The sequence below is a fragment of the Neovison vison genome, chromosome 7 (assembly GCF_020171115.1).
Source record: "Neovison vison isolate M4711 chromosome 7, ASM_NN_V1, whole genome shotgun sequence".
Classification (NCBI taxonomy): Eukaryota; Metazoa; Chordata; class Mammalia; order Carnivora; family Mustelidae; genus Neogale; species Neogale vison.
Genome location: NC_058097.1, coordinates 120,987,362 through 121,011,991, shown reverse-complemented (window position 1 = coordinate 121,011,991; position 24,630 = coordinate 120,987,362). Strand labels below are relative to the sequence as shown.

Here is a 24,630-nt window from a genome sequence, read left to right as displayed (position 1 = left end):
GCAGGTCTTATTTGGAGGCCTCAGGGGTACACAACACCCAGGAGGAATCAGAGCCACTATGTTATTCCAATCAGAGGCGACTCAGAGTCCCTGAGGAAAAACACCTCAGGGGTAAGAATTCCGTGGTTGCTTAAAGACCTTCCTTCGGGAGCCCTAACTGCTAACCTGGAGGGATGTTGCCTGACTTCTGTGAGTGTTTTTGGTGAAGCAATAGGGTCGGGTCACCCAAACTTTCTGTTTCCTTAGAGCCATAAGTGGTAGGAAGGGCTCGGCCAGGGCCACCCTGTTGTTATTTACTGTTGTGACCAGGAAGCACGGGAGCCAGAGGTCAAGTCTTCCAAACTTGCTTCCAAAACATGAGGGACCCTCCCAGACACCCCCAGAAGGCAGAGAAAATGCCATTATTAAACCACTGTGACTTTCATTACAGCAATTTTCTCAGATTCCTTTAGTCTAAGAGACTCTTCAACCCCTCCATTGTCAGGAACTACATGGAGAAATTTAAAAACTCACCAGTTAGAACTGAAATGCTTCATTTGCATGCTGTCTAAATTCTGTAAATCAATTTCAGGTAAAATGCCCTACTTCCTTGTCATTCTCCAGGGTGTTTGAGGATCACTCTAATTTTGTAGTGGGATTTAATTTCCTGACTTTTTGAAAGTTCTGTTGAATTCAGATGCACAGTCTTATGAGCAGACCGAATGTGCACGTTCATCTATTTCTTGAGCAGGGCAGGAAGAGGAAAGATAATTTGGAAAGCAGTTTGGGATGGTAAATGTGACCTACTGTCACACAGACTATGGAAGCCCGAAGAGCACAGATGTACTCAGAAGGTGACTTCTGTTGATTTAGAACCGAATGGTGACGCTTCCCTCTACTACAGGCTCAGCAAGCTGTGGCTTGAATGGAAATTAGTCAGTACAAAGGTCTTCTCAACGCTACGGGAGCCTTGTAGCGCTAGGAGGGCACATTGCTTTCTAGGTGATGTGGCTGCAGAGACAGAAATCTTTGCTCTCCACGTAAGGATTAGAGCACATTATTCCCTTTGATATGTTGTGCTTCAAATTTTCTCTTGTACAGGTTCAGAGTGGGGGGGGGGTTCTATGGGGCGTAGGTGTCCAGAAATTAAAAGTTATTGTTCCTGTTCCCTTAATCATAATAATGAGTTTAGTTTGACAAGGTCAATTAATTATTCAGGATTGGAAAGCAACACGATTATACAGATCAGGCGGGTAAGAAGAAAGGGCTTGGAAGACGAAGACAATGAAAGGTAAATGAAGGGCTGGTACAGCCAAAGCTCCATTGTTTGCAAGTCACCTGCCCATGCTGACTCTCTCCCTGGCCTAGGCCCTTTCTCTCTGGAATTCCTCTAAAGCAGGGAATGACTAGCAGCATCCTGGCTTCTTTCTCTCCTTCCTGCCCCATTCCAGAGGCATTAGCATCTCCTCCTTTCATGAGCTTTGGAGCTGTTTGACTCCACGAGACAGGTAATTAACTATCAAACAATAGCAGGGATTTTCAGATTAATTCTGCTTAGGAAGAAACTGGAAAACTCATTTACACCAAACAAAAGGGAGGGGGTGATTAGATACTCCATTGACAAAAGAGAGACCTAGATAGAACCTGGAAAAAGTGCTAGAGACCAAAAGCTCTGTTAATTATTATTATTTTTTATTATTGCTATTACACTAATATCCATGTCTTAGGAGCACTGTGGGCTAACATCCGCTATCATGCCAACATGTGTCTGAGTGAGATTAAAGCCCCTCAAGTACAGCGCTCAGGCCTCTGCACTTGGATGAGAAGGCCCTTCGCAATGTTCTGTGGACCACCAGGGAAGCTGTGCTCAACTGTCACACAAAGGCGCTTGCAAGATGGTGAGGGCTTTGAGAGGGCTTCCACGATCCCCTTAACTTAGCAAACAATTCAGTCCCACAAGGTGTTTTATTCTCTCTGAGCTCTCCATGAGACTTTCTCTTCCAAATGCTTAGCCACTTTAGATACCCCGAGGAGCACCAGGATCAAGAGAGGAATAGGGTTAAAATATGCAGCTGGACTCCAGAAGCAGCCACTTATTAATTACACTCACAGAGCAGAACACCCTGAGGTCAAAGGGATGGAAATCATTAGACCCAAATTTCAATAAATCTAAAATGGATCTCCCTCACGCTGGCCTAAAAGATGGTGTTCTGGCTGCCTAAGTGGGCGTGAAAATATGTGAGTGGTATTTCTTAATGTTCACCAACTCCTTCTGTGTGGAGTATTCAAGGCTCTAACAATTAAGAAGTCCAGGGATCTGAGGTGCTTCATGAAGCCGTCACATGATGCTTTAGAACACGAGGCTTTCGACGAGTTAGTACCACCTTGTTCTAGAGTCCTCAAGGTCCTGGTGTGCTCCCTCCCCACTCCACACCCATATTCAACCAACCTCCAAATTCTGTTTTCCTTTGGATACAACTTCAGACTCTGGTTTTTCTTCTCTGCCTTAGCTAACAGAAGAACTCCAGTCCTCCACCTTTGTAGTACCCTTCTCTTGTCTTTAAAAGACCTTCATCTTTTCTTATTTCTCTCTTGTCTCCAAAACCCCATTCTCTTTTCCATAGCACACCTGACCCCTTGCATTAATGAAACCCATTCTTGCTTTCACATGTACTGGCCCATTGCCCAAAATAACTAACTTTCTTTCTTTCAAGATTTTATTTATTTATTTATTTATTTATTTGACAACAAGAGACACAGCAAGAGAGGGAACACAGCAAAGGGAGTGGGAGAGGGACAAGCAGGCTCCTCGCAGAACAGGGAGCCCAATGTGAGACTCAATCCCAGGACCCTGGGATCACGGCTTGAGCTGAAGGCAGACACTTGACAACTGAGCCACCCAAGCATCCCCCAAAAGAACTTTCTAAGACAAGAGAATATTCTATTCCTCTCCTGGCTAATAGAGTAGCCACTGATCATACATGGCTACAGAAGCATGTAGCTAGTGCAACTGAGGAAGTACATTTTAAATTTTATTTGTTTTTGGCCCATTTAATTTTCAATAGCCATTGTGGTGAGTAGGTACCTCACTCAGTTCTCTTGTCCCTTCCCTCTTGCCCACCAGACCCTGCTGCTACCTTTTCCCTCTTCCTCTTCCCACACTGCCCCCAGAGCCAATCTCTTCTTTAAAGCTGTCCCTTACTCCTGGCTTATCTGGAAGACTCACTCCATGTAATTACCTGGGCTCAGTGCCCGTAGCCAGAAGCCTGCTCTTCCCTCCATGTTGACCCTGAACAACGCAAATTGGAAGAACTGTCACCTTCTTCTGGCAGGCTGGTCTAACATTCTGGGCCACAGAGACTGAGATCTCTGTGGTTTGACACTCATATTTACTTCACCTGGTACTCCCCATGTGTCACTTACTAGCTGCTCCTCCAGCCCCTACAGTGCCCCTGCAGGAGCACTCCTCTGCAGCCCCGGCTAGGCCAACCCAGTCTACGTTCTAGCCACATCACCAGCCCTGCCAGGATCTTTGGAAACTGGCCCCACCCCCATCAGCCTGGGGAAGATTTAGGAGAATTTAGGTAGCCCCAGAAATAACTTAAAAAAAAAAAAAACACATTGAGAACTTATCACCAGTGAAAGATTGTCCTGAGGATTGGAAGGACAGGAGATGATGTGTATAGCAGAAGCTCTGGAAACCATGAACCAAGGAAAGACCCCTAGCCCTTCATCCTGGGCTTGAGCTCGGGTACCCACCCATGCTCAGAAGCACTGCCACATAAAAAGACCAGTCTGATTACTGTCAAGTCTTTTCTGAATCGGTTAAAATGTATAATCAGAGGACATGCAGATAAGGGGACCCACATTGCTGGTTTTTCCTGATGGGTGCCCTAGAAGGATTCAGCCAACAGTAGCTATACTTCCAGAAAATGAATTTTTGGTCATGGCTTGGGCAAACATTATAGAAGTCCATCTCCACACAAATGGGAACTAATTCTTTGAAGGTAGCTTTTTATTCATCTCCATGTGCTAAGCGATTGGCCAAAGTACTGTAGCCAGAGTTGTTTGTCAGCAATTATAACTCCTATGGAGGAAGGAAGGAGTACTAAGGGCATGCACAAAGGGCCAAAGGTCTGATTCTCAGACATCTGCAGAGGTGGCATCGCAGCTGCCCGTGGGAACTAAACAGACTCAGTCACAACCATGGAGAAGACCCAGAACAAAGAACTAGTGGGGACAAAGGGTATGTTGATAACAAGAGGAAAGATACTCTCTCCCTGAAGCAGCTCACATGATACTACGGAAGTGGGATTACCTTCCTTCTGTGTAGGGTTATTTGTATGTGAAGCTGACCACATACATATAAATACACATACTCAGAGTCAGATAGTCGGTTTAGTTCTTTCTGCTGCTGCTAGTGTGTGTGTGTGTGTGTGTGTGTGTGCACGTGCAGTGTGAGTATATGTCTGTGAGTATTTAATGACTGTAATGCCATTTTGAAAACTTAATACGTCTGACTTTCATTCCAGCAGCATTGTGTTCAGGGTTGAATAGCAACTTCAACAAAATCCAGACAGTCAGCTCCTGCTAGGGGAATTAGGGTTTATGTTCAGTATAATAAATGATCCCAAGATAAATATATTCTTTTTTTTTTTAAATGCTGGATGGTGATGTATCCTCTTTCCAATACAGAGATGGGGGAGTCTAGCTCTATTTAGTTTGTCTGATTGCTTTTAAGAAGGGGGACAGGTTGGCTCTGAAAAACTATGGTCCACTATTCATTAAAGTGTCAATAATGCTCAGCCCAGGCATATCGACAGCGGATTAGCTTGGGCTGAGTCTGTGTACAAGACCAGTGCCTTTTTTAACCTAGCTTGTTTCCAGATCAATACACCCATCAGCATTCGAAAATTAGCCCAAGATGAGATTCCAATACTTGAGGTGGCGTGTCATGCTAAGAGGCCACCTAGCCAAGTCACAGATGTAAACACCTAGCTGGGGATTAGACATTTTCCATTAGCTTGGACATGAGCGAAGATTGATGTAGACCTCCTCGCCGTGCCCCTCCCAGGTCTCTACCCCCACATGCACTCCGCTTCCCCTCTGGACGCTGTGTAAGACCTCTGGACTATAATTCCAGCCATTTGCTTCAATAAGCATTTATTAAATGTGCACTTTGAATCAGGCACTCTCCCAGGTACTTAGGGCAGGAATGTGTGGGTGTGTAGGTGTATGTGTTGGGAGGGGAGGGCTTAAGGAAAAAAAAAAAGACAAAAACACGGCCCTTATTTTCAGGAAAGTTTCGGCATTTTCCACTCTTTCTTCCATACTCCAGTTCCAGAAAGTTTCTGGCTTGCTAAAGTGAATGTCGTACTAGTGTGTGTTTGTTAACTTTTCTTTGTCAGTGCAGGGTATCGTGCCTCAATAGTAAGTGTGTGCAGGTCAGGGCATGAAGGGAGCATGGGGGATGGCTTCAGAAGCACCCCCTCGTAGAGAATACAGATAGTGCCACTGGAGCAGTCGTCAGACCTCCTCATCAGATGTGGCCCTCAAATTATGTTTCAGTCAACTATCCATCATAAAAAAGGTTTTGATCAATTGATTGATTTAAAAATTTTTTTTAAGTAGGCCCCATGCTTAGCATGGAGCCCAATGAGGGGCTTGAACTCATGATGCTGAGATCAAGACCTGAGCTGAGATCGAGAGTCGGAAGCTTAACAGACCAAGCCACCCAAACCCCACCAAAAATGTATTTTACATAAAAAACATACACACCCTGAAACAAAAGTCTTAGGGAATGATACTTATTCTGCTGTTTGTAATATGGTGATAACTTCCGTGCAATTTCGTCTCCTTAAAAAAATTTTGTTTGCATCCAGCAGTTTGAAATATATTCACTTATAGAACGAATTAATAGGAAAAGTCATAATATCCATTCAGAGGAGTGAGAAAAAGAAATAAGAACCACATGGTGTGGCCAAGCTCTGGCCCAGCAACTGAGGGGACACAGAGGTCCCTGTGGTCCCTGCTTAGAGCGAAGGCCACAGTTCTCATGCTGTGCTGAGTCTCATCCCCGCTCACCTAGCCTGCCCTTCCCCAGCACATGTCCAAACCTGGGATGTACATTCTCTTCCCTTCTCACAGATCACGTTCCCGAATTCCTCCAGCTCCTTTGTGTTCTTCCTTCTCCAGCCACTTTCCTGCCCTTGTTTCTCTAGCCAAGCATCTGACAATCTCTTCCCCTTTCTTTGGGTGCCCTGACGAGGAGTGGTGGCTGAAGAAGCCTCTGCTGAAGGAGCTTCTGGCCCTAGATGCCCGTCAGCTGGATGAAGGGAACTAGGGTTCAGGCTGGGAAATAGACCCCAGCAGAAAAGGCAGGCTCCACTACTCTGAGCCTAAGCTTCCGAGATAATAAAATGAGCTAGTGGTCCACTATAAAAGAATTTTACACATGATCTTAGCCAAAAGGCCGAGAAGCGATGTCTATAAAAGAATTTTAAAAAGCTAAAAAGTAGTATCAGTATTTAAAAAAATATTGGTGGTTAACATGTATACAGCTCTATAGGTGCCAGACCCACTTCTAAATATCAGATAAAATTTAGCAAGCTCATTACATCAGTGACTGCTTTACAGAAGGAAACCCTGAAGCCTAGTCAGTAAGTTGATTCGGGTCTCACAGCCCGAAAGCGACCAAGTCTCATTCTGGCCCTATGTCCACCATGGTAAAGTGCTGTGTGAATCTTCTGGGGCCAGTTCTTCTTTGTGGGGAACAGGCGAGCACCACACCCAGGGCCTGAGAAACAGGGAGAGGGCAGAACCCAGGGAGATGCAAAACCAAACCCAATATATAGGCCTCAAAACCTGGGGTTGAGGGGTGCAGAAAGAGGGGGCAAGAACCCGGGATGCCAGCAAACATGGAGAATCAGACACAGGTTATTAAAAGGGAGAAACCCAGGGCTGAGAGATGAGAGACGCAAGCAAGCAGGAGACAGTGGGGGTGGCTGTTAAGGGCGTGTCCCAGGTGGGCGTTTAGAGCATCTGTGACGGGCTCTGCTTTCTTTGAAGCCTGTGGGAGGGTATGGCGTGTGTGTAGTGCCAGAAGAGCTAAAACACAGATCTTAAAATAAAGCAAGCTTAGAACTGGATAGAACCTTAAAAAAAAAAAAAAATCTAAAGAGGAGAAAAAAGCCAAGGAAAGCAATAATTAGAAGATAATTTTCTGAGAAAATATATTATTGGAACAAAAACAAAAAAGAAAATCCTAGTTCTATTCAACAGGAAAACTTATGTCGAAATTCAGCTTCAAATGGCAGAATGACAATTAGTTGTCCTGTTGTCCTGTCCAGATGGAACAAACAGAACTCATCTCTGCCGAGGATCACAGAAAAAGTGTCGGACATGGGTTCTCCCAGCCACTGCCCAGACCGTGCAGCCAAACCCTGCCTACCTTGCACAATGAGGTGGACCCTGGAGGTCTTCGGGTGGTTGTCTGTCTGCACAGAGCAGGTGTACGGGCCCTCGTCATATACATCCACGTTCTGGATCTCGATGCTGTACTGGGTCTGGGTGTTGCTCAGGAGGACCACACGTGGGTCTAGGCACCATTTGTCGTTCCCAGCGTAGAGGATGGTGCTACGGTTTAGCCAGGCCACCCGGGTGACCCGGTTGTCAATTGTGCACCTGGAGGGAAAAACAGATGGGTGAGTCCAGGCACCAGAAAGGAAGTGGGGGCAATCAGATTCAGGTCTTCTTAGCAATGCTAGGATGACTTTTCACCATGCCCTGTCTTCACCCGTCCACTCCCTTCCCCCAGTATACACACATAACATTCCCTGTCTTATTGTTATGAGTGGCACTTTCTGGAAACGGGCAGCAGAGATCTTGTGCGATTATAGCCTCAGAGCACTGGCTATCTGAGTCTTCTGGGTCCTGAGAAGTTCAGCACTGAGCACTGAAAACCAGCTGAGCAAAGTACCAATTCCGTAGTCATAACTATTTGGTAGTTACAGTTGGAGGCATCTTCCATACCCAGAATGGCTAGACCCTCGGGGAACCATCAGCTCTCCCTTTGCACAAGGATTCCCATGCTGTAGGTATTTTGGGAGTACTAAGTCATCCAGTACTTATAACAACCCTATGAGCAAGGTTCTGTTGGTAGAAGGAACAGAAGAACAAAGAAACTAAATATTTCTCCCAAGCCACACAGATAATATGTGCTACATCAGAGAGACCCAGATTTTAACTACTAAACATTATCTCAGAATAGCGGATTCTAACAGAAGGCTTCTGAAGTCAAAACTAAATATGGACCACCACCATTGCTATTTATCTTCATTATACCCAGGGGCAGAAATGTTCAATTACTGCGAGACTAAAGGCATTTTCCAAAATCTCAAAACTGTTTGCACGTATAAAAATAGATTTCGTCTTTTTTATTTTTGCATCTGGAGTCCCCAAATTGTGGAAGCTCCCTTCTCTTTCCTTACATTTTCAAATCTCCCAGCTTCTCTCGCCAAGTCCTAATCACATCTCTCTGTCTGTATTCATTTCCCTCTCTCAGTACACCAAGTATGTTCTATGGCCTTAGGGGAAATTCACAAACACAGTGTCCTGATCCTAACTACAATGCTGGAAATAGCAATGTAGCTCAGTATGTATAATGATACCTCAAATTTATATATTCTTTTGCAGTGTACAAAATACTTTTATATCCACACCGTTTCTTTTGATTCTTGCAGCCAATCTGTGAAGTAGATTATCTTACCCATTCTCTACTTTAAAGATCAGGACTCCACCATTTGGAATGCTCTGAGGAATTGGCCAGGTTAGAGAGCTGGGAAGTGACAGACATCTCAGCCAGGGCATCTGGCTGATTCCTGGACCTGTGTGCTCTTCAGAATGTGCAAAGGGAGATTTTTCACCGGGGAGGGACACCTGTCCCTGCTGAATTCTCAAAATGGTCTATGACCATAAAAACCCTAAGAACTGCTGCTGAGCACACCAGCTTCCCCGGGTGGTCCCTCTTGAGATGAGATTTCCTGTACTGCACCTTCTTTCCGCTTACACTTCTGTAAATGTCACAGGATCACTGCAGGGCCACTCAGGCACACATGGGGAGCCTTGCTGAGAATGCCTGTAGGGAAAGCTGCTCCACCAGATACACCTTTGCTCTGGTGTCCAGCAAGCTCTGTGCTATTCATTGTGTTTCCCAGACAATGCAGGATGGAAATGACTTCACTAGGAAAAGATCAAGGGAATGGGCCACTTGCGTCAGAATCGCATGAAGGGTTTGTTACAGGGGTTTAGTCTCACCTCCTATCCTACTGATTCAGTCTTTGGATATCCGGAAATACGAATTTCTAACAATACCCCAGTTGGGTCATAGACCTACCAAAGTTTGAAAAACACTGGCACAGAGTTGTGTGTCTGAGATCAGCTACATAATTTGGGAGGCTCAGTATAAAATGAAAAGGCAGAGCTCAGTATAAAATGAAAAGGCAGAGCTCATTTCAAGATCCTGAGAGCAGAGCACTTAACCATGTGCAGGGGCCTTCTGAGTGCAGAGTCTGTGTGTTTAATACCTGAGTGAACATACCTAAGTAGACCTTGCAGTTTATTGTGCTTACAGTGATTCTTGGGAATCTTCGTACAATGCATGTCCTGATTTGATAGGTCTGGCGTGGGTCCTGAGAGTCCGCACTTTCAATAAGCTCTCAAGTGACACCAGTGCTGCTGGCTCTAGACCATTCCTTAGCATAAATCTTGAGTATGAAACATATGAATATTAGGGTGGGGAAGCACTGAGCTAGCAGCTCACTATGTAGAAGTATGGTCAGAAAACCAGCAGATCACCATCCCATGGGAGCCTGGTAGAAATGCAGAAACTCTGGCCCTACCTCATATGCAATGAATTAGAATATTCACTTTAGTAAGGTCTCCAGATAACTAGAATACATGTGAAGTTTGGGCTGGTCTAGAACATACTTCAAGACGGCCTCTGGGAGACGCCTGGGTGGCTCAGTTGGTTAAGCAGCTGCCTTCGGCTCAGGTCATGATCCCAGCGTCCTGGGATCGAGTCCCGCATTGGGATCTCTGCTCAGCAGGGAGCCTGCTTCTCCCTCTGCCTCTGCCTGCCATTCTGTCTGCCTGTGCTCGCTCTCTCCCCTCTCTCTCTGATAAATAAATAAAATCTTAAAAAAAAAAAAAAAAAAAAAGATGGCCTCTGGCTTTGAGGACTATACCCAGAATGCTGTCAGAGTGAATGAGAGGTAGAGAAGTACAGCCAACAGAGGAAGCACGTGAGGCCATCCCTTCTCTTAGGTTCCTCACAGACTTCCATGATGTTTGTCATCACAGGCTGCCTTACCTGGAGTGTGGACTTGGAACCAGAGTGGTTTGAAATTCCTGAAGAACAACACACTTCCGAGCATATTATATTAGTAACACACCTGAGATGTTATTTGTCTTAATTACCTTAAGGATATCCCCTGCTCTAAATTGTACTTGGCAACTCCTGGATGGCTCAGTCAGCTGAGCGTCCCACTCTTGATTTCAATTCAGGACATGATCTCAGGGTACTGAGACTGAGCCCCATGTCAGACTCTGCTCAGAGCCTGCTTAAGATTCTCTCTCCCTCTCTTTGCCCGCCCCCAGCTCTCCTGCACTCCTTCTCTCCCCCTTCCCCTCTAAAATCAATAAATAAATCCTTGGAAAAATAAATTTTGTTGCGACCCAAGCAGAGAAACTGTGAAATTCATATTCATGACTAATATTTATTGAACGCATCTTCTTGTATGCCTGGTACAACACAAGCCTATTACATAGACTATATCTCAAAAATGTGGTGGGTTCACTTATTAATGCCAACTTACAGATGGGGTTAAGTCACGTTTAAAAAATATTCAAATTGAAAGAATACTTGAATTGATCAGAATCGCTGTGGTATTAAGTTGCAGAGTCAGGATTCAGGCCCAGTTTTATTTTATTTTGTTTCCAATTCAGTGTTCTTCAAGGTCCTTATAAGCCCTCCCAAATGCCCTCCAACATTTAAATTCAGGGTGCGTCAGAATTACCTGGAAGCCCTGATAAAGTATGGATTGCTGGACCCTCCCTGGCCTGGAGACCACATTTTGAAATCCATTAATTTAGACATCTGGTTTCTGATGTCTAAATCAGATGAGGGCTGCAGAGTGAGTGGGCACTAGGAAATGACGCTTGTTTGAAATAGTTTTCCATGACTTTACAGGAGAGAACTTCCTTGTAACCAATAAGTTCTGGGAAGCCAGAGCTGAGGCCCGGCTATTTGCTCCTCCAGCAGCTAAAATGGACCCAGACAACAGGTGAATGGCCAGCTGTGGCATAGGAAATTCTGATCAACAACCTCTGCATGGCTTGGATAATTGTTTCTGATGCCCACAGTGGGGGCATCTCAGCCTCCCGATGAATCCAAAAGGACGGTCCTGGGCTTCCTGGGAGTGCCTAATTATTGGAAACTGACTGCAACGACGTCGTCTCACTGCTCTGCACTGCGCTTCCAGGGCCAGAGATGTTCATTTGCAGATACACTAACGCTCCGAACGCAGCCAATTTCCAGCACGGTTATGCGGCCCCTGTGATATACTACACTGAAAAGCTGGCATAGCTTCAGCTGTGGTTTGGGCACATCCAAGGTCATGTTTAGATGTCCAATCTGTCACTGCTGGATATCAGTCTTGCTGAGCCTCCCCGGCATTACTGCCGGCTTCTGCAGAGATGGATCACAAAAGTAACTTGGCAGCCAACTACTGTCACCTCCTCGTACCTGTCCCCATCTATCTGTCTCATTTATTGAGTCTCCACAACAATGCAGAGGAGACAATTCTCCCCAGTTTTTAAAAAAAAAAAAAAAAAGGTAAAAGCAAGCATAATTGCTCTCTCAGAATGCCCTGGTTGTTGGGGAGTCAGTAGAAGACTGGGGTAGGAAATTCCATCAACAGCCTCCCTGTTTTGCAGAGATGGCCCTCAACATAGTTCTGCAAAACAACGCCTCAAACACACCATGGTATTTCATGTCTCTCAGGAAGGTAACTGACTGTGTGATTAAATGGGAAGTAGGGATCCCTTCAAACTCAACTCTTCCTAATCCAGGCATGTACAGCTGGTGATGGCCACTTATCAGAGGGAAATAGTTGCAGGTCAGCAAGGGGATGGAGAGACAGAAAGAGTTGAAAGTGCTCTGTCCAAACCTTGAAATCCTCTCAACTAACTTTCTTTCTTTCTTTTTTAAGATTTATTTACTTGTTTGAGAGAGAGAGAAAGAAAGCTGGGACAGGTGCAGAGAGAGAAGGAGGGAGAGGGTCTCAAGTTGACTCCACAGTGGGTGTGGAGCCCAACACGGGGCCCAATCTCATGACCCTGAGATCATGGTTTGAGCCAAAATCAAGAGTGGAATGCTCAACTAACAGAGCCACTCAGGTGGCCCACCTCTCACTTTTTCCCTGAATTCTTAAGATACACTAAGCTCCTAAACCAAGCATTGTCTCCTCCCATACTGCCAGGCATACAAAGATAAACTATCTTTGCTGACCTAAGCCTTCTGGATTGAGCTCTGGGTCTTCCAACTCCCCAGCTCCAAACATCTCTGAACTCTGAAAGCCCTCTGTCCTCCTGCCTCAATACTGCCTTCACTTCCATCCATCAGCCCTCTAGCCAGTGGCCATCAGCCTTCAGCCTTTGTGGGAATGGCCTTCTCCTCGCATCAGGAACTCCTCACACACATGATCCCCATGGACAGCCCATGGCCTGACCTATGCAATATCCTGGCAGCATCAAGACGGACAGACAGACAGAGCCTAGTAGAGATGCTTGTTTATCATTTCATTGATAAGCCCAGTGCCCTTCTCAGTCTGCAAGTCTGTCTACATTCTGCTCCTTGGAGAAATTTCTTCTTAAAGAGAGAGCAAGCCTGTTCTATTTGAATAGAGATCATCCAGGTTGGGCAGCTTACATGGATCGGCAATGCATTTTCTTTAATGCTGAAAAGGTTCATGTGTAGTTGACTGGAAGAAGACCAGCCACAGATGCCCATGCTGGACACTGCACCTGAGCACAGTGTACGGCAGAGAAAGCTGTCATACCTGTCATTTTCTACAGCTGCACCAATTGTGCCAAAGCTCTAAAAATGCAGCCCTCTATGTCCTCTATCTCTTGCTGATGAATAGTGACATTATTACACTTGCTGCATTTATACATTGAGGAATAGGGAAAAAAAAAAAGATTAAGCAAGCCCAGGATGAGGGCCTGCAGAGTTAAAACCATAAAAGTATGGACTCAGGGCCTCAAGCCACTTTTGGATCTGGAAGGAAATGAGAAAGGGAGGGAGACAGTGGGTGTGTGTCTACAAATTTTTTTTTTAAAGATTTTATTTATTTACTTGACAGACAGAGATCACAAGTAGGCAGAGAGGCAGGCAGAGAGAGAGAGAGGAGGAAGCAGGCTCCCTGCTGAGCAGAGAGCCCGATGCAGGACTCGATCCCAGGACCCTGAGATCATGACCTGAGCCGAAGGCAGCAGCTTAACCCACTGAGCCACCCAGGCGCCCCGTGTGTCTACAAATTACAAGAAAAACAGAACAAAAGTATCTGCTTGGAATCTTCTAAAGGCAGACAAAGAGAGTGTTGAAATAAAGAGAAAGATTTTTGAAGAAGGAGAGAAAAATCTAGGCTTGGCCTTTCTTAAACGCACCTGCCTGAAGATCTGAGGGCTACAATGGATCCAGACAGTGGGTAATCCAACCATTCCTTCTGTCAAATGGCCCTTCAACTGCTTTTGAAAAGCAACACATCTCAAGCAACGCTTGAGTCTACAGTAAAATAAGAGCTTCCGCCCTTCACAGCACCTGGTCACAATCTCCTCTTATTGCAGAGAAATGCTCCAGCTGCCCCTAAATTTGGTTCCTTTGAGCATTTGGCTGCTGCTCCGCCCCTCCCTGCAAGCTTCACAGACAATCATTGCGATGTGGATTGCAGAGAAATACCACCAGCCAGTCCCATGGAGTTGGCATGGACATCTTCCAGACCTGTTCCCAGGGGAAACCATCAAATAGAAAAAGCAAGATGCTTCATCACCCACCTGCTGAAAATTCAGACAGCACTAGAACCTTAGATCTTCATTGAAGAAGAAGGCTTCTCTATTGGGGTTGCTAATTTTGCCCCTACTAGAGTCTAAACTCAAGTCGATATTTGTAAAATTGTTTTGGATCATAGTGAGACAAGAAACACTGAACTTAACACTCAGTTCACGATGGCGTTGAATCCCTCAACTACGACTGTTTTTGCTTAACATTAAAAAGAAAAACAGATGTGTGCTAGAAAGTCTTCCTTAGTTATGAGGATGACAAAGCTGTTTATTCCATGCCTGGGTAGAAGCAGAAATCTTCGAAGAGAGGGACATGGACTGAGGGTAAAACCCAACTGTGCACATACCACCCTGGGAGCTCACACTGGTGGCAGGTAGCTGTGGCCTAGGCTGGGGGGGTTGGAGAGAGGCAAGAGAACAGGCTCTGAACTCAGACAGCTGGAATCAAAGTCCCAGGTCTTTGTGTATTGCCTCCCAACAAGCCCTCCAAACTTCTCTGAGTTTCATTTCACTCATCAACATTTTCTCCTGCATGGGGTTATGAGAGATAGAATGGAACCAAGTATGCAGATGAATTGCTTTGTGTGTAGTTGAAACTCCACAAACAGCGTGGTTCTACAATCTATTATACATACGGCTTTCCCATCTTCTGTGCATGTATGTTGCATCTCTTACTAGATGGTAAGTTCTTGAAAGCAAGGGCCACGCCTTATTTTTCTTACATGCCCCTACATGACATCCTGTTGAGTACAGAGTAAGCATTCAATAAATATATATTGTCAGTTTCAGTTTTGTCTAAAATCTTTCACCTTCCACAAACTTCTGAGAAGTATAAGATCACAGAGCCTGTGTCTAGAAAAGCCCCAGGCCGCAAGGGTCAACTACTCTGCCTGCATTTACAATATAAAATGCATACAACTCCATCGATGCATGCTCTCTATTTGAGGGCATCAAAACAGTGGCGTCTATCACCTTTTACTTCTCTAATGTCTTGAACATAAATCCAGAAGGCTTGGCTTTGTGAACCTCCAAGGAGTGTTCTCCATAAGCACACCTACCCATCTGTCTTTCCTGTCCAAGTCAAATAAAGTAGCATCATCTCAAAACAAACTGCTGAGCTGGGTGGGCTGTGACTTGTCTGAAATGAACGGCACAACATTTTGATTTGTGCCGGTGGCAAAAAAAAAAAAAAAAAAAAAAAAAAACATTGCTACTCAAATGTTACTGGGGACTTGGGACGGCCCAGTAGGTCCCATCACGATTCTAAGCCGGAGCTCCCAAAAGCCATATCCTTGCTCAATAGCTGTGTCACATGCATTTAACAATGTGGGCAATAGGGCATCATGGTCTTGTTTTACAACCATAGACAAAAGCAACAGAGCCTCCCCCTGCCCACCCCCCGCCCCCGCCCAAGGTGACCAAAGCCAAGCAGCCAGGAAACTTCTCTTTTTCTCTATTTTTTTTTCTCATTCCTTTTCCTGACATATACAAAATTGTCCAAACATAAAGGAGGGTCCCCTGAACCCCTTGAGCAAAACCAACATTCCCTGGGCGAGGGATCCCAGAAGTGCTGACAGAAACGTTAATGGAAATTCACCCTGAACTGCATTTGCCAGTTGAACCTCGGGCTTCAGCGAATGATCTCCTACAAAGCCCCCTCTCACCTCCCAGCCCCACTGCTTTAGGCAAGATGTGTATCATGTACATTGGACTCACAGGTCTCACAGTGACCTGAGCACTCTGTTCACATCTGGATTCAGCAGCTCACTATTTTTAGAATGCGCTTCCTCGCTGTGTGTGAAACAAATTCCTTCCCCTACCAAGGCCAATTTTAAATATTATTTTGTATCCCCACTACCTTTCTTCTGTAAAAATGTTTAATCCTTCATGAATGATCTCCAGACATATTTTAATCCTGGTGTGTATTTCTGCTTATGGTCCATTTTCCTGTGATGGGTGGAGTCTACGAAGATAGGAAGTGTGTATTTGTTTCTTCATTCCCAGGACTCCTGGCTACATTCAGGACGATTTGGATCTTGTGAGAGTCAGGGTGGCCGTGAGGTGAGAAGGCAGTTGCTAAACACAAGAGGGCCGGCAGAAGTCCCTCTGTCAAAAATGACAGCCCCTAGGCAGTGGACCTCTCCCCACAGCCCTCTCTCTCTAGTGGCAGCTGTGACCTCCTCCTTTTTATCTCCTCAGCCCTGCAGGTGTTAATATTGCCCTCCTGTACTAGTCCTGCTGTCCTGACTCTTCCCTGTACTTTCCCTACACTTTGGCTCACATCTGGCAAATATGCATTTTATTAAATTCTCCTCAAGTTACTCAGTTTGAGCACACCATCTTTTTTCCCTGCAGGAACGTTGACTTCTGTGGTAGATTGTACACTACACTCTGTGAAAGATTTTTTATTTTATCCCGAAGACAAGAAGAACTGGAGAACCAAAGTGAAGACCTTTGCAGTGGCTACCTCAAAAAACTAACAACGGCTATAAGAGGCACCAACATTGATCTTGTCTCATTGTCTTCTACTGAGTGGCCCCTCCCGGCATGGAAAGAAATGTGATTCCAGGAAAAGACTCCTGCAATCTTTTCCTTCTTTTCTTTGTCTCCTCCTATTCTGGTCCTTGCCAGCTGGTCCATGTAAAGCCTGAACCAAAATGGAGCTTCATGCAGAAGAAGTTGGACCCAGAGAGGCAGTTTATAAGTAGGAAGCACACAACTGTTATCTATTCCAGACATTTTTCGCAATGACACTGGAAAAAACGGGACTCACTCAGGTAAAGTGGTATGGACAGGACATATTAGACGTATAGTGCCATGTTGTAAAAGGGGTCTGGAAATACCCACCTCCTCCCAAGCCCAGGGCCAGGAGAGGCTATGAACGTTGCAGCCGTCTGGTAGACCTCATGCCTAGGAGTCAGCCTCAGGTGAAGTAGCATGTGTGTCCCTCTGGCTCCAACTCTGGGACTAGCTCCAACTCCAACTCCTTGTTGAGACAACTCCACATCCCTCTCCCAGGCCTGGATCCTGCCTCCAGCACCCCTCCCATCACCAAAAAAGATCGCCTATAGTTAGGAATTGAACACCCCCCGGTGGCAAGAACCTCATGGCCTAGGAGGCTAAAACCACCTCTTAGACCAGTGACCCCTAAGGTCTTCCTTCCTGCCAGCAGGTATAAGGGTGACACCCAGGCAGTTCTGAGCAGTCAGCAACATGTTGCCTTTCTACCTGGTTCTCACCTGGGAGACTGTGTACACACGTGACCCTGTGTCAGGGAGGGAGGGTTTGGAATGAAAGTGATCCCGTTTGAGGCCAGAGCTCTTCTTTTCCTCGCCTAGGAAGGAAGAGACAGTCTGCCACCTCAAGCTCCCACAGCACACTAGGAGGAAGAACAGGCCAACTAAAGCTAGAATCCCAAAATGATACAGAGAGCTTCTGGGTTGTTCTCACTAAATGACCCCGGCCACACAATTAGTTCCCCTTTTGGCAGCACCACTGTGTATCCACCCACTGCCCAGGGCCCACCTGGGAGTCAGGGGCAGCGGCGGTAAGTAGGCGGGCTCCCTCCCAGGTTACAAAGTGCCACTTCCACCTCCTAAGAGGCGGAGACACAGGTGGAACAGAGAAAGAGAACCAATGCAGAGTTGCACGGAGTAGCGGTGAGGCTTCTGCTCCCCGTGCACATCCTCTGCTGGCCTGTGAAGAGAAAGGGTCCCCAGGGTCCAGAAAAACAGGCGCTGCTACAAGGAAATGTGAAAATAATTAAGCAGGGAGAAGCGAATTGGCTCTCTCCAGATAGCTAATCTATGTGATGTGATACCTTGGTGGGGGGAAGGGCAGGATGTATCCCCAGAAAGACAAAAGCTCCCAGTGGAAGGAACAGCCTTGGCCTGGGCCTACTGCCACCCGGTATCCTCATTCCCCAGGGGAAAGATCTCGCCTTTTGCCTAGTTTCTGTCAGGTTTCTTCCTCTGTTCTGTGACAGTTATTTGTTAAAGGAGCACCCTCTCAGTGGAGTGCCGGTCTCGCACACTTGTTTATTGTTAAAGGCATCTGTGGACCAGCCTTGGTGCCCTCCCCCCTTCTCTGTCATAAAACAGAAGTTGGCTATATGGGGACGTGTGGGACGTGGGGGTGGACACCAGGATGCAGGGATGGGGGGGACCAACTGGCACTCTTAGCCGATTTCATCTTTTTACCAAGGATGGTGGGAAGCCTTAAAATACCTTTCCTAAGCCAGAAGACCTAGAAAAATGTCTTCCAGTGTGTTCACCTAAGGGAAGGACATACCGTTCTGCCTTAATTCCTGGAGAAAAGATCTGGGGATCAGGTTAGAACAGTCTCCACAGTAAAGATGTGGCAGCCTGCCAAGGGGATCCTAAGCATGGAGGCAGGGCACCAGGAGCAAGGGAGGCAGCAAGCAGGGCCTTTGTCCCTGGGTCTTGGATCCTCTGTAATGTCCCCACCTAGGCAGAACAAGGCCCAGTATTCAGACCAACTCCCTTGGGTCCCTTTCATTACTTCTGTGCCTCTCCATGTCTCTGTGTGCCTCTGCTTTGAACAGTCCCCATCTGGGGCTCCCCTTGCAGCGCTGCCTTGAGGCCACAGAGCCCCTTTGCACACACTCACAGAGCTGGAAGTGTCCGGAAGCCCATGTCCCGTGGGGCAGCTGGCAGGCAGCAGGCTGGGGAGGAGTGGGGAAGCCTCTCTCTGTACTTGCCAGAGTCTCTCTGCATCCAACAGAAGCCGCACTCATGGATATTTGCCTGAAATCGAGCTTTTCCTTGGCTTTCTGCCCTTCTCTGTCCTGCTTCTCCCACTCTCTCTGAGTTTCTCCTGGGAGCACTTCCTTAATAAGTCATTTCAACACAAACTCCCATCTCCAGGACCTGCTTCTGGGGCTCCAGAACCGAGACAGTCCTATTTGTAATTCTCACAAAGTTCCTGTGATCAAAAGGAGAAACCCTGAAGGAAAGGGCAATGCTCCGGAGGCTGTAAGAAGGTGCTAGAGGGATGCAGACTGCTCTATACTAGGCACGGGGTGCGGGGAGGGGGTGTCCTGGGCTCCAGATGGAGGTGGCGGGACCATGGAAAGCTGGAAGCCTACAAGAACCAACAGGGAGGCAGGGCCATCTAAGGACACGGGAACCAAGGGAAATGCAATCTACGCAGGTGCAAGTACTGAAGGAGACAGCTGGTGACAATTTTAGGTGTGTGGTGGGGGTGGCTGGTGGATAGGTAGGGGGTTTGTACACTGGCAGTCACACAGAGGCAGGAGCCCTGGGCTCCTATGGAATCACAGATACATTTACATAGATGGAGAAAAGGTGAGAAGATGTTCTCTGTAAGAAGGAAATGAAGTTTAAAGACAAGAAGTTGGGTCAGATGTTTAAGGTCTGGAATGCAGAGCTGGCTGAAGCAGGAAGGCTGCAGTCAGCCTGGAGAAGCTCTAGAGCTGCGTTTGGAGGGCAACTGACAGGATGAAAATCACACTAGGGAGCAATGCTGGAGAGAGAAGACAGTAGATGTGGGGAGCACGCCACTGCCAGAAACAACGTAAATGCTGAGGTATCCTCTTCTCAAGAAGGTTTCCCCTTCCTCACTTGCTGGGTCTTATTCATGCATCAGATATCTGATCACATGTTCTCTCATGGACATGATCAAGTTAAACCGGGCTGACGGAGGTACTGTGAGTCACAGGACTTCCCCCCATTCTACAAACTCTTTAATAGCCTTTGTCCTCCCAAGGATCCTATCCCCGGGGTTATCCTTCTCTTTCTCATTCTTTGACCTTCACATCTGGTTGGTACTCCAAAGATGTGGACAAACTGAGACGTGTAATAATAGTTTATTGAACTATCTGTTTATTTGACAAATATTCACTGAGAACCTACGATGTGCCATGCATTGTGTTAAGCACTTAATGTGATACCAAGACAAATAAGACAGACGCAGACAGGCATTCTGCTCATACAGAAGAGAGGCAAAGTAAAGCAGATCATCATGAAGTGTGAGTCTCTATAAGAAGACACTTCAGGGTGTTATACAGAAAATAGGGGGTTATTCGGGAACCTTCCCTTATCTAAGGGGCCAGGGCAAACCTTTGCAGAAGTGGTGCTTTTGCCGAGAACTTAAAAAACATATATAAATTTGGTGCTTGGAGGGACCTGAGAGACGGTCTACCACCTTATCGGTTAGAGTTTAAAGTTAAATCTACACAGTTGCTTCATACATGTGCTTAGGGCTATGTAGCTATTTGATTCAAGAATGATTGGGGATAAGAATCTGCATCTCCCAATTTCTTAAACCAAGAGAAAAAAAAAAATCAGTGATTCCTGGGATTAGTGGATTCCAAGAGAGATTCTGTAATGAACATTCTGAAAACTTGACAATGCACTGGGTGTTACTCAGATATTAACAAGATCTCTACCATCTGGAAGCTGCCGTGAATTAGTATATATTATCTGATATAACCTCAGCTTGCATGTTCATATTTAAGAGAAGCAGCAATCATGCCCAAAGCTTTTGGCCTAATTTCCATGGAGTTGAACTAGCTGGGTCCTTGTTTTATTATCTAATCTCCCGTGACAAGCCTGAGTCTTTAGACTTCTTGTGACTCAGTTTTCTTAAGTGTCAAAGGGGGGAAAATGTGGCTATCCACTCAACGCTTTTGGTTGTCTTGACGGTCAAAAAAGGTATTTCAGGAAGAACATAAAACACTCTAAGGAACAGGGAGGTGTTCATGATTTTTAAAATTTACAAATCTTTTGTGTAAAAATATAGTCGACCCTGCTCTTCAAATTCCCCAAATAACCAAATGAATGCCTACGTCATCCTGCTCAACCTTAACCATTCCATTATGGTGTTTCCAGGCCTTTGGAGATGGAAGCTCACTCTTCATGACAAAATGTAACTCCTTACTCTCTATATTTTTGGAGCTTATGATACAAAGAAGAGAACAGCTACTTCACTGGAAGGAAGTAGGGGACCTGCACAGGGAGCTGAATGACAAAGAGTGGGCACTCACTGAAGGAGGGGCTTGATTTTAACCCTGAAAATACAGCACTCACCCTGGAACCTGAAGCAGGAAACCCTGAAGAGAGGGTCCTTCACTCTGTCTCATGTACCCACACTGGTAGGAAGCCGGGCACAGCCCAGACGGTGAGGTTGGAAATGGAAGGGAGGGTGCAGGTACAAAACTGTCACCCAGCAGAGTCAGTCCTCTGAGCACTGGGGCTGTTTCTGCAGTAATTTCTTCACCAGGCCACTAGGTGAATAATTATCCAAGTCCTTTACAGAAACTCTCTGTGACTTTGGTGGCATTCTGTATTAAATCATCTTTTAGGAAGGGATTCTAGTTGCACTGTAGGAGGGCTAATTCTTTCTCTGAATAAAGTACTCCCAGATCTTGACCCTTCAACAGCAAACTCAAATCATTCCCTAATCTCACTCAGATTGACCCCGTCCCAGAAGCCAAGGAAGTAGGGGTTCCAATGTGGTCAGACTTGGATGGTGGGTAGCACCAAGGTCCCCTAACTGGCCTTTTGTCTCCAGTTGTAACCCTTCTAGCTAACCCTCTTGCTGTCTTTTTTCTAGCAAAACCTTTGGACTCTTTTGCTCAAAACCCTTCAGTGGTCCCCACAGCTTTTAGTATGAAGCTACAACATTACAGAATGACTTAACAGGATGCCCCTGACCTCATCTAGACCCATCACCTTGTACAGGACCCACATCACAGCATGTGATTGCAGTTTTCTTGCAGATTCCTCAATGCTGCATGCCTGCCATGACTCCAAACCATGTCCCATGCTGTCTCCTTTGTTTAGAACATCCTTGCCACCTCATCACCCCGACACGTCTGCCTTTACAAGGTTCCCTTGGCTGTACCACGTCTTGATTGACAGCCACATGCCCCAGCACCTTACATACCTCTGCCATCTCACCTACAAAGCCATATAGCACTTGGGAAGGCAGGACTGATGTATTTTCTTTATCTTTGTTATTTTGACCCCCTTCCCCCAGAGACCAGTTGTGTTACCATGGTACCTAGCCCATTATCACTGTCAGTTCGTAAATCTGTTGCTGGAAGTGAAGGCACACTGCAGCAGGCATCTATCCTAAACCAGGTGTCTTTGAGACAATAGCTGGCCTCAGGCACAACCCAAACACTGGAATCTCTCCAACTGTTCTCCATGGTTACTCTTGCCAGGCTGCCAGGAGGCTGACATGCTTGCACGTGTATCACGGGTGAGCACTGCTACCAGAAGTCACCAAGCTTCAGTCAGGCTCCAAAAATGCTTGCAAAATGAGAAGGAAGGATGCAACAGATATTCCATGAGAGCATTCTGTGAACTAACCAGACAAATAGGAGCTCAAATTTTCCTTATGCATGATAGCACCTGACGTCCTTCCACATACTATTGTATCTCATGGAATCATCAAAACAAAGGCGAATAAAGAGACAATGCTTTCTCCCTACGCCCAGGACTACAAAATGTGTGATTGTAGTCAAGTCGTTTCACCTCCCTAGACATCCGTTCCCTCATCTGTACAAGACAATGGGATTTCTGAGGGCCTGGCTGCTCTGCATGACTTCCCTGGTCTGCTGCCTCTGTCCCCCATAACATCTTTCCTATTCTGTGACGGGCAGAGCTGTCTGAAACCCTTAAGTGCTCCTCTCTTTGCCAAGGTGAACAGAGAGAGGACAGGTTAGGAGGTTAGAATAGAAAGTGCAGTAGAATTGTGAGAGCAAGAATGCCAATTACTCAAAATGCAATAAATGCAAACATGACTTCACTTTTTATGCAAATTCTCGAGAGAAAGAGGGGGGAAAGTGTAAAGGAGCATATTTTCTTTCACCTCAGCAGGACACAGGAGAATCAAATAATATTAATTAGAATTTAAATGCATAGAATAAAATTAGCAACATGATTGCTCCTTTCATTGAAATTATCAAGAAAAGCACAAAAAGTCAGAGGGATGAAAATGTAGTTCCTTCCCTTTCCTTCCACTTGGGAAACACATTTCACTCTAAAATCCCATGATTTTATATGGCATCCCCTAGGATTTCCCAAACAAATCTCCCCAGTTCTTATAATTGAGCTCTGTTTCTTTCTTCCTACCTCAGTCATCAAATGCTCACTAGATGCCAGTGTCCCGTCTGCCAAGATGATTTCTTATTATTGCTCACCTCTAGGCTTCTTTCTCTTTAGAATATTTAGTGTTGAAACAAGTCTCCTACTCTCCAAGTCCTCACAATCTCTGGAATTAGGTTCTTCTCCTTAAGAATAGGATTTTAGCTTCATCAAAACCTGTTAAAAATGCTCAATGATCAGCAACACACCCAAAGAGAAAATGAGTGGCAATAATTTATCCATAGGAGCTAAAGTTGTTCTTAATAAATAGCCTGAGCCAAACTGTCCCAGAAAATCAAGAAAAGGGAAAAAGGAATAGGGTAAAGGAAAGTGTGGGACAAGATATACCACTGTCTCAGCTGTCACTGACACTGCCTTCCAGGGCTGTGGCCATATGGCCCGGGTATCTCTCACACTCTTTACATTCTTTTTCCCTGTCTTTCTAATAAGCCATATGAAAAACAAACTGAAATGATTGGAGGAGGGAGACAACTATCACGTATGTGGGTTGAAGAAAAACCAGGATAATCACAACAAAAATCTGCTTTTCATTTCCTAGCAAGTCTTTCCTTCAATAACTTAGATGTAGAGCAGACAGAAAACAGTACATTGATCCAACGCTGACATTACTTCTGGGCAGGTATCGAAAACATACCCAAGGCCTGTATTTAGGAATTCCATCTTAAGGTATCTTTCTCCTGTCTTAAAAGTGAAGATAAATTAAAAAAAAAAAATGAAGATAGGAACACAGGACACAAGTGGTTTGGTCAGGTTTCCCAGGGTCTCATGGAAACAGCAAGAGTGGACAGGTTCCTGGGGTCTCATCACTATCCCTCTGTTATCTTATTGGAGGTAAGGCCAAACAGTTTCGACCAATACATGTGTAAGAGACTGGAAAACTACCCTCTAGGTTGGCTCTAAACTATTGTTGGAGACCCAATAGTAATTACACTTCTCACCCAGACATGTGCCTTCTACAGTGTTCTTTCAGAATGCGAAGAGTTTGGAGTATCAATCCTTATATGAAGACCTCCCCACCGCTCTTCTTGAATACAGGGCCAAATAGTCTCCACCTGCCACCCACCCCCACATACATGCTGCTTCTTTGCAAACTGTGGTTTCCCAGGAGCACTTTATAAAGAGACATCCTCTATGGCCAATACCACCAATCCGTGCCCAAGGACACGTGCCATCCCTATCGCACGCAGAGCTGCTGACTTGCACCAGCTATCTGTGTCTGCAGGATCTCCCGGTATATCTGGCTGGCTGGGGGAGCTCCTCCTACTAAAACTCACAACTATAACCCACTGGAAGATACTCTGTGGCTCTGGTTCCTGTAAGAAGGAGAGATACATCTGCAGAGCCAGGGGTCGGTCCACCATGAGCTGAGGCATGTCCC

The 24,630-nt window shown here is 45.8% G+C and overlaps 1 protein-coding gene across 7 annotated transcripts in view; it reads right to left on the bottom strand.

Annotated features, from left to right (window-relative positions):
* NTM (neurotrimin) overlaps positions 1–24,630 on the bottom strand; it is a 943,101-nt gene that overhangs the window by 168,352 nt on the left and 750,119 nt on the right. For all 7 annotated transcript variants that reach the window (XM_044258220.1, XM_044258225.1, XM_044258226.1 and 4 more), the window contains one exon: positions 7,430–7,662. In XM_044258220.1, coding sequence (XP_044114155.1) covers positions 7,430–7,662 — 233 coding nt within the window. The remainder of the gene's footprint in view (positions 1–7,429; positions 7,663–24,630) is intronic.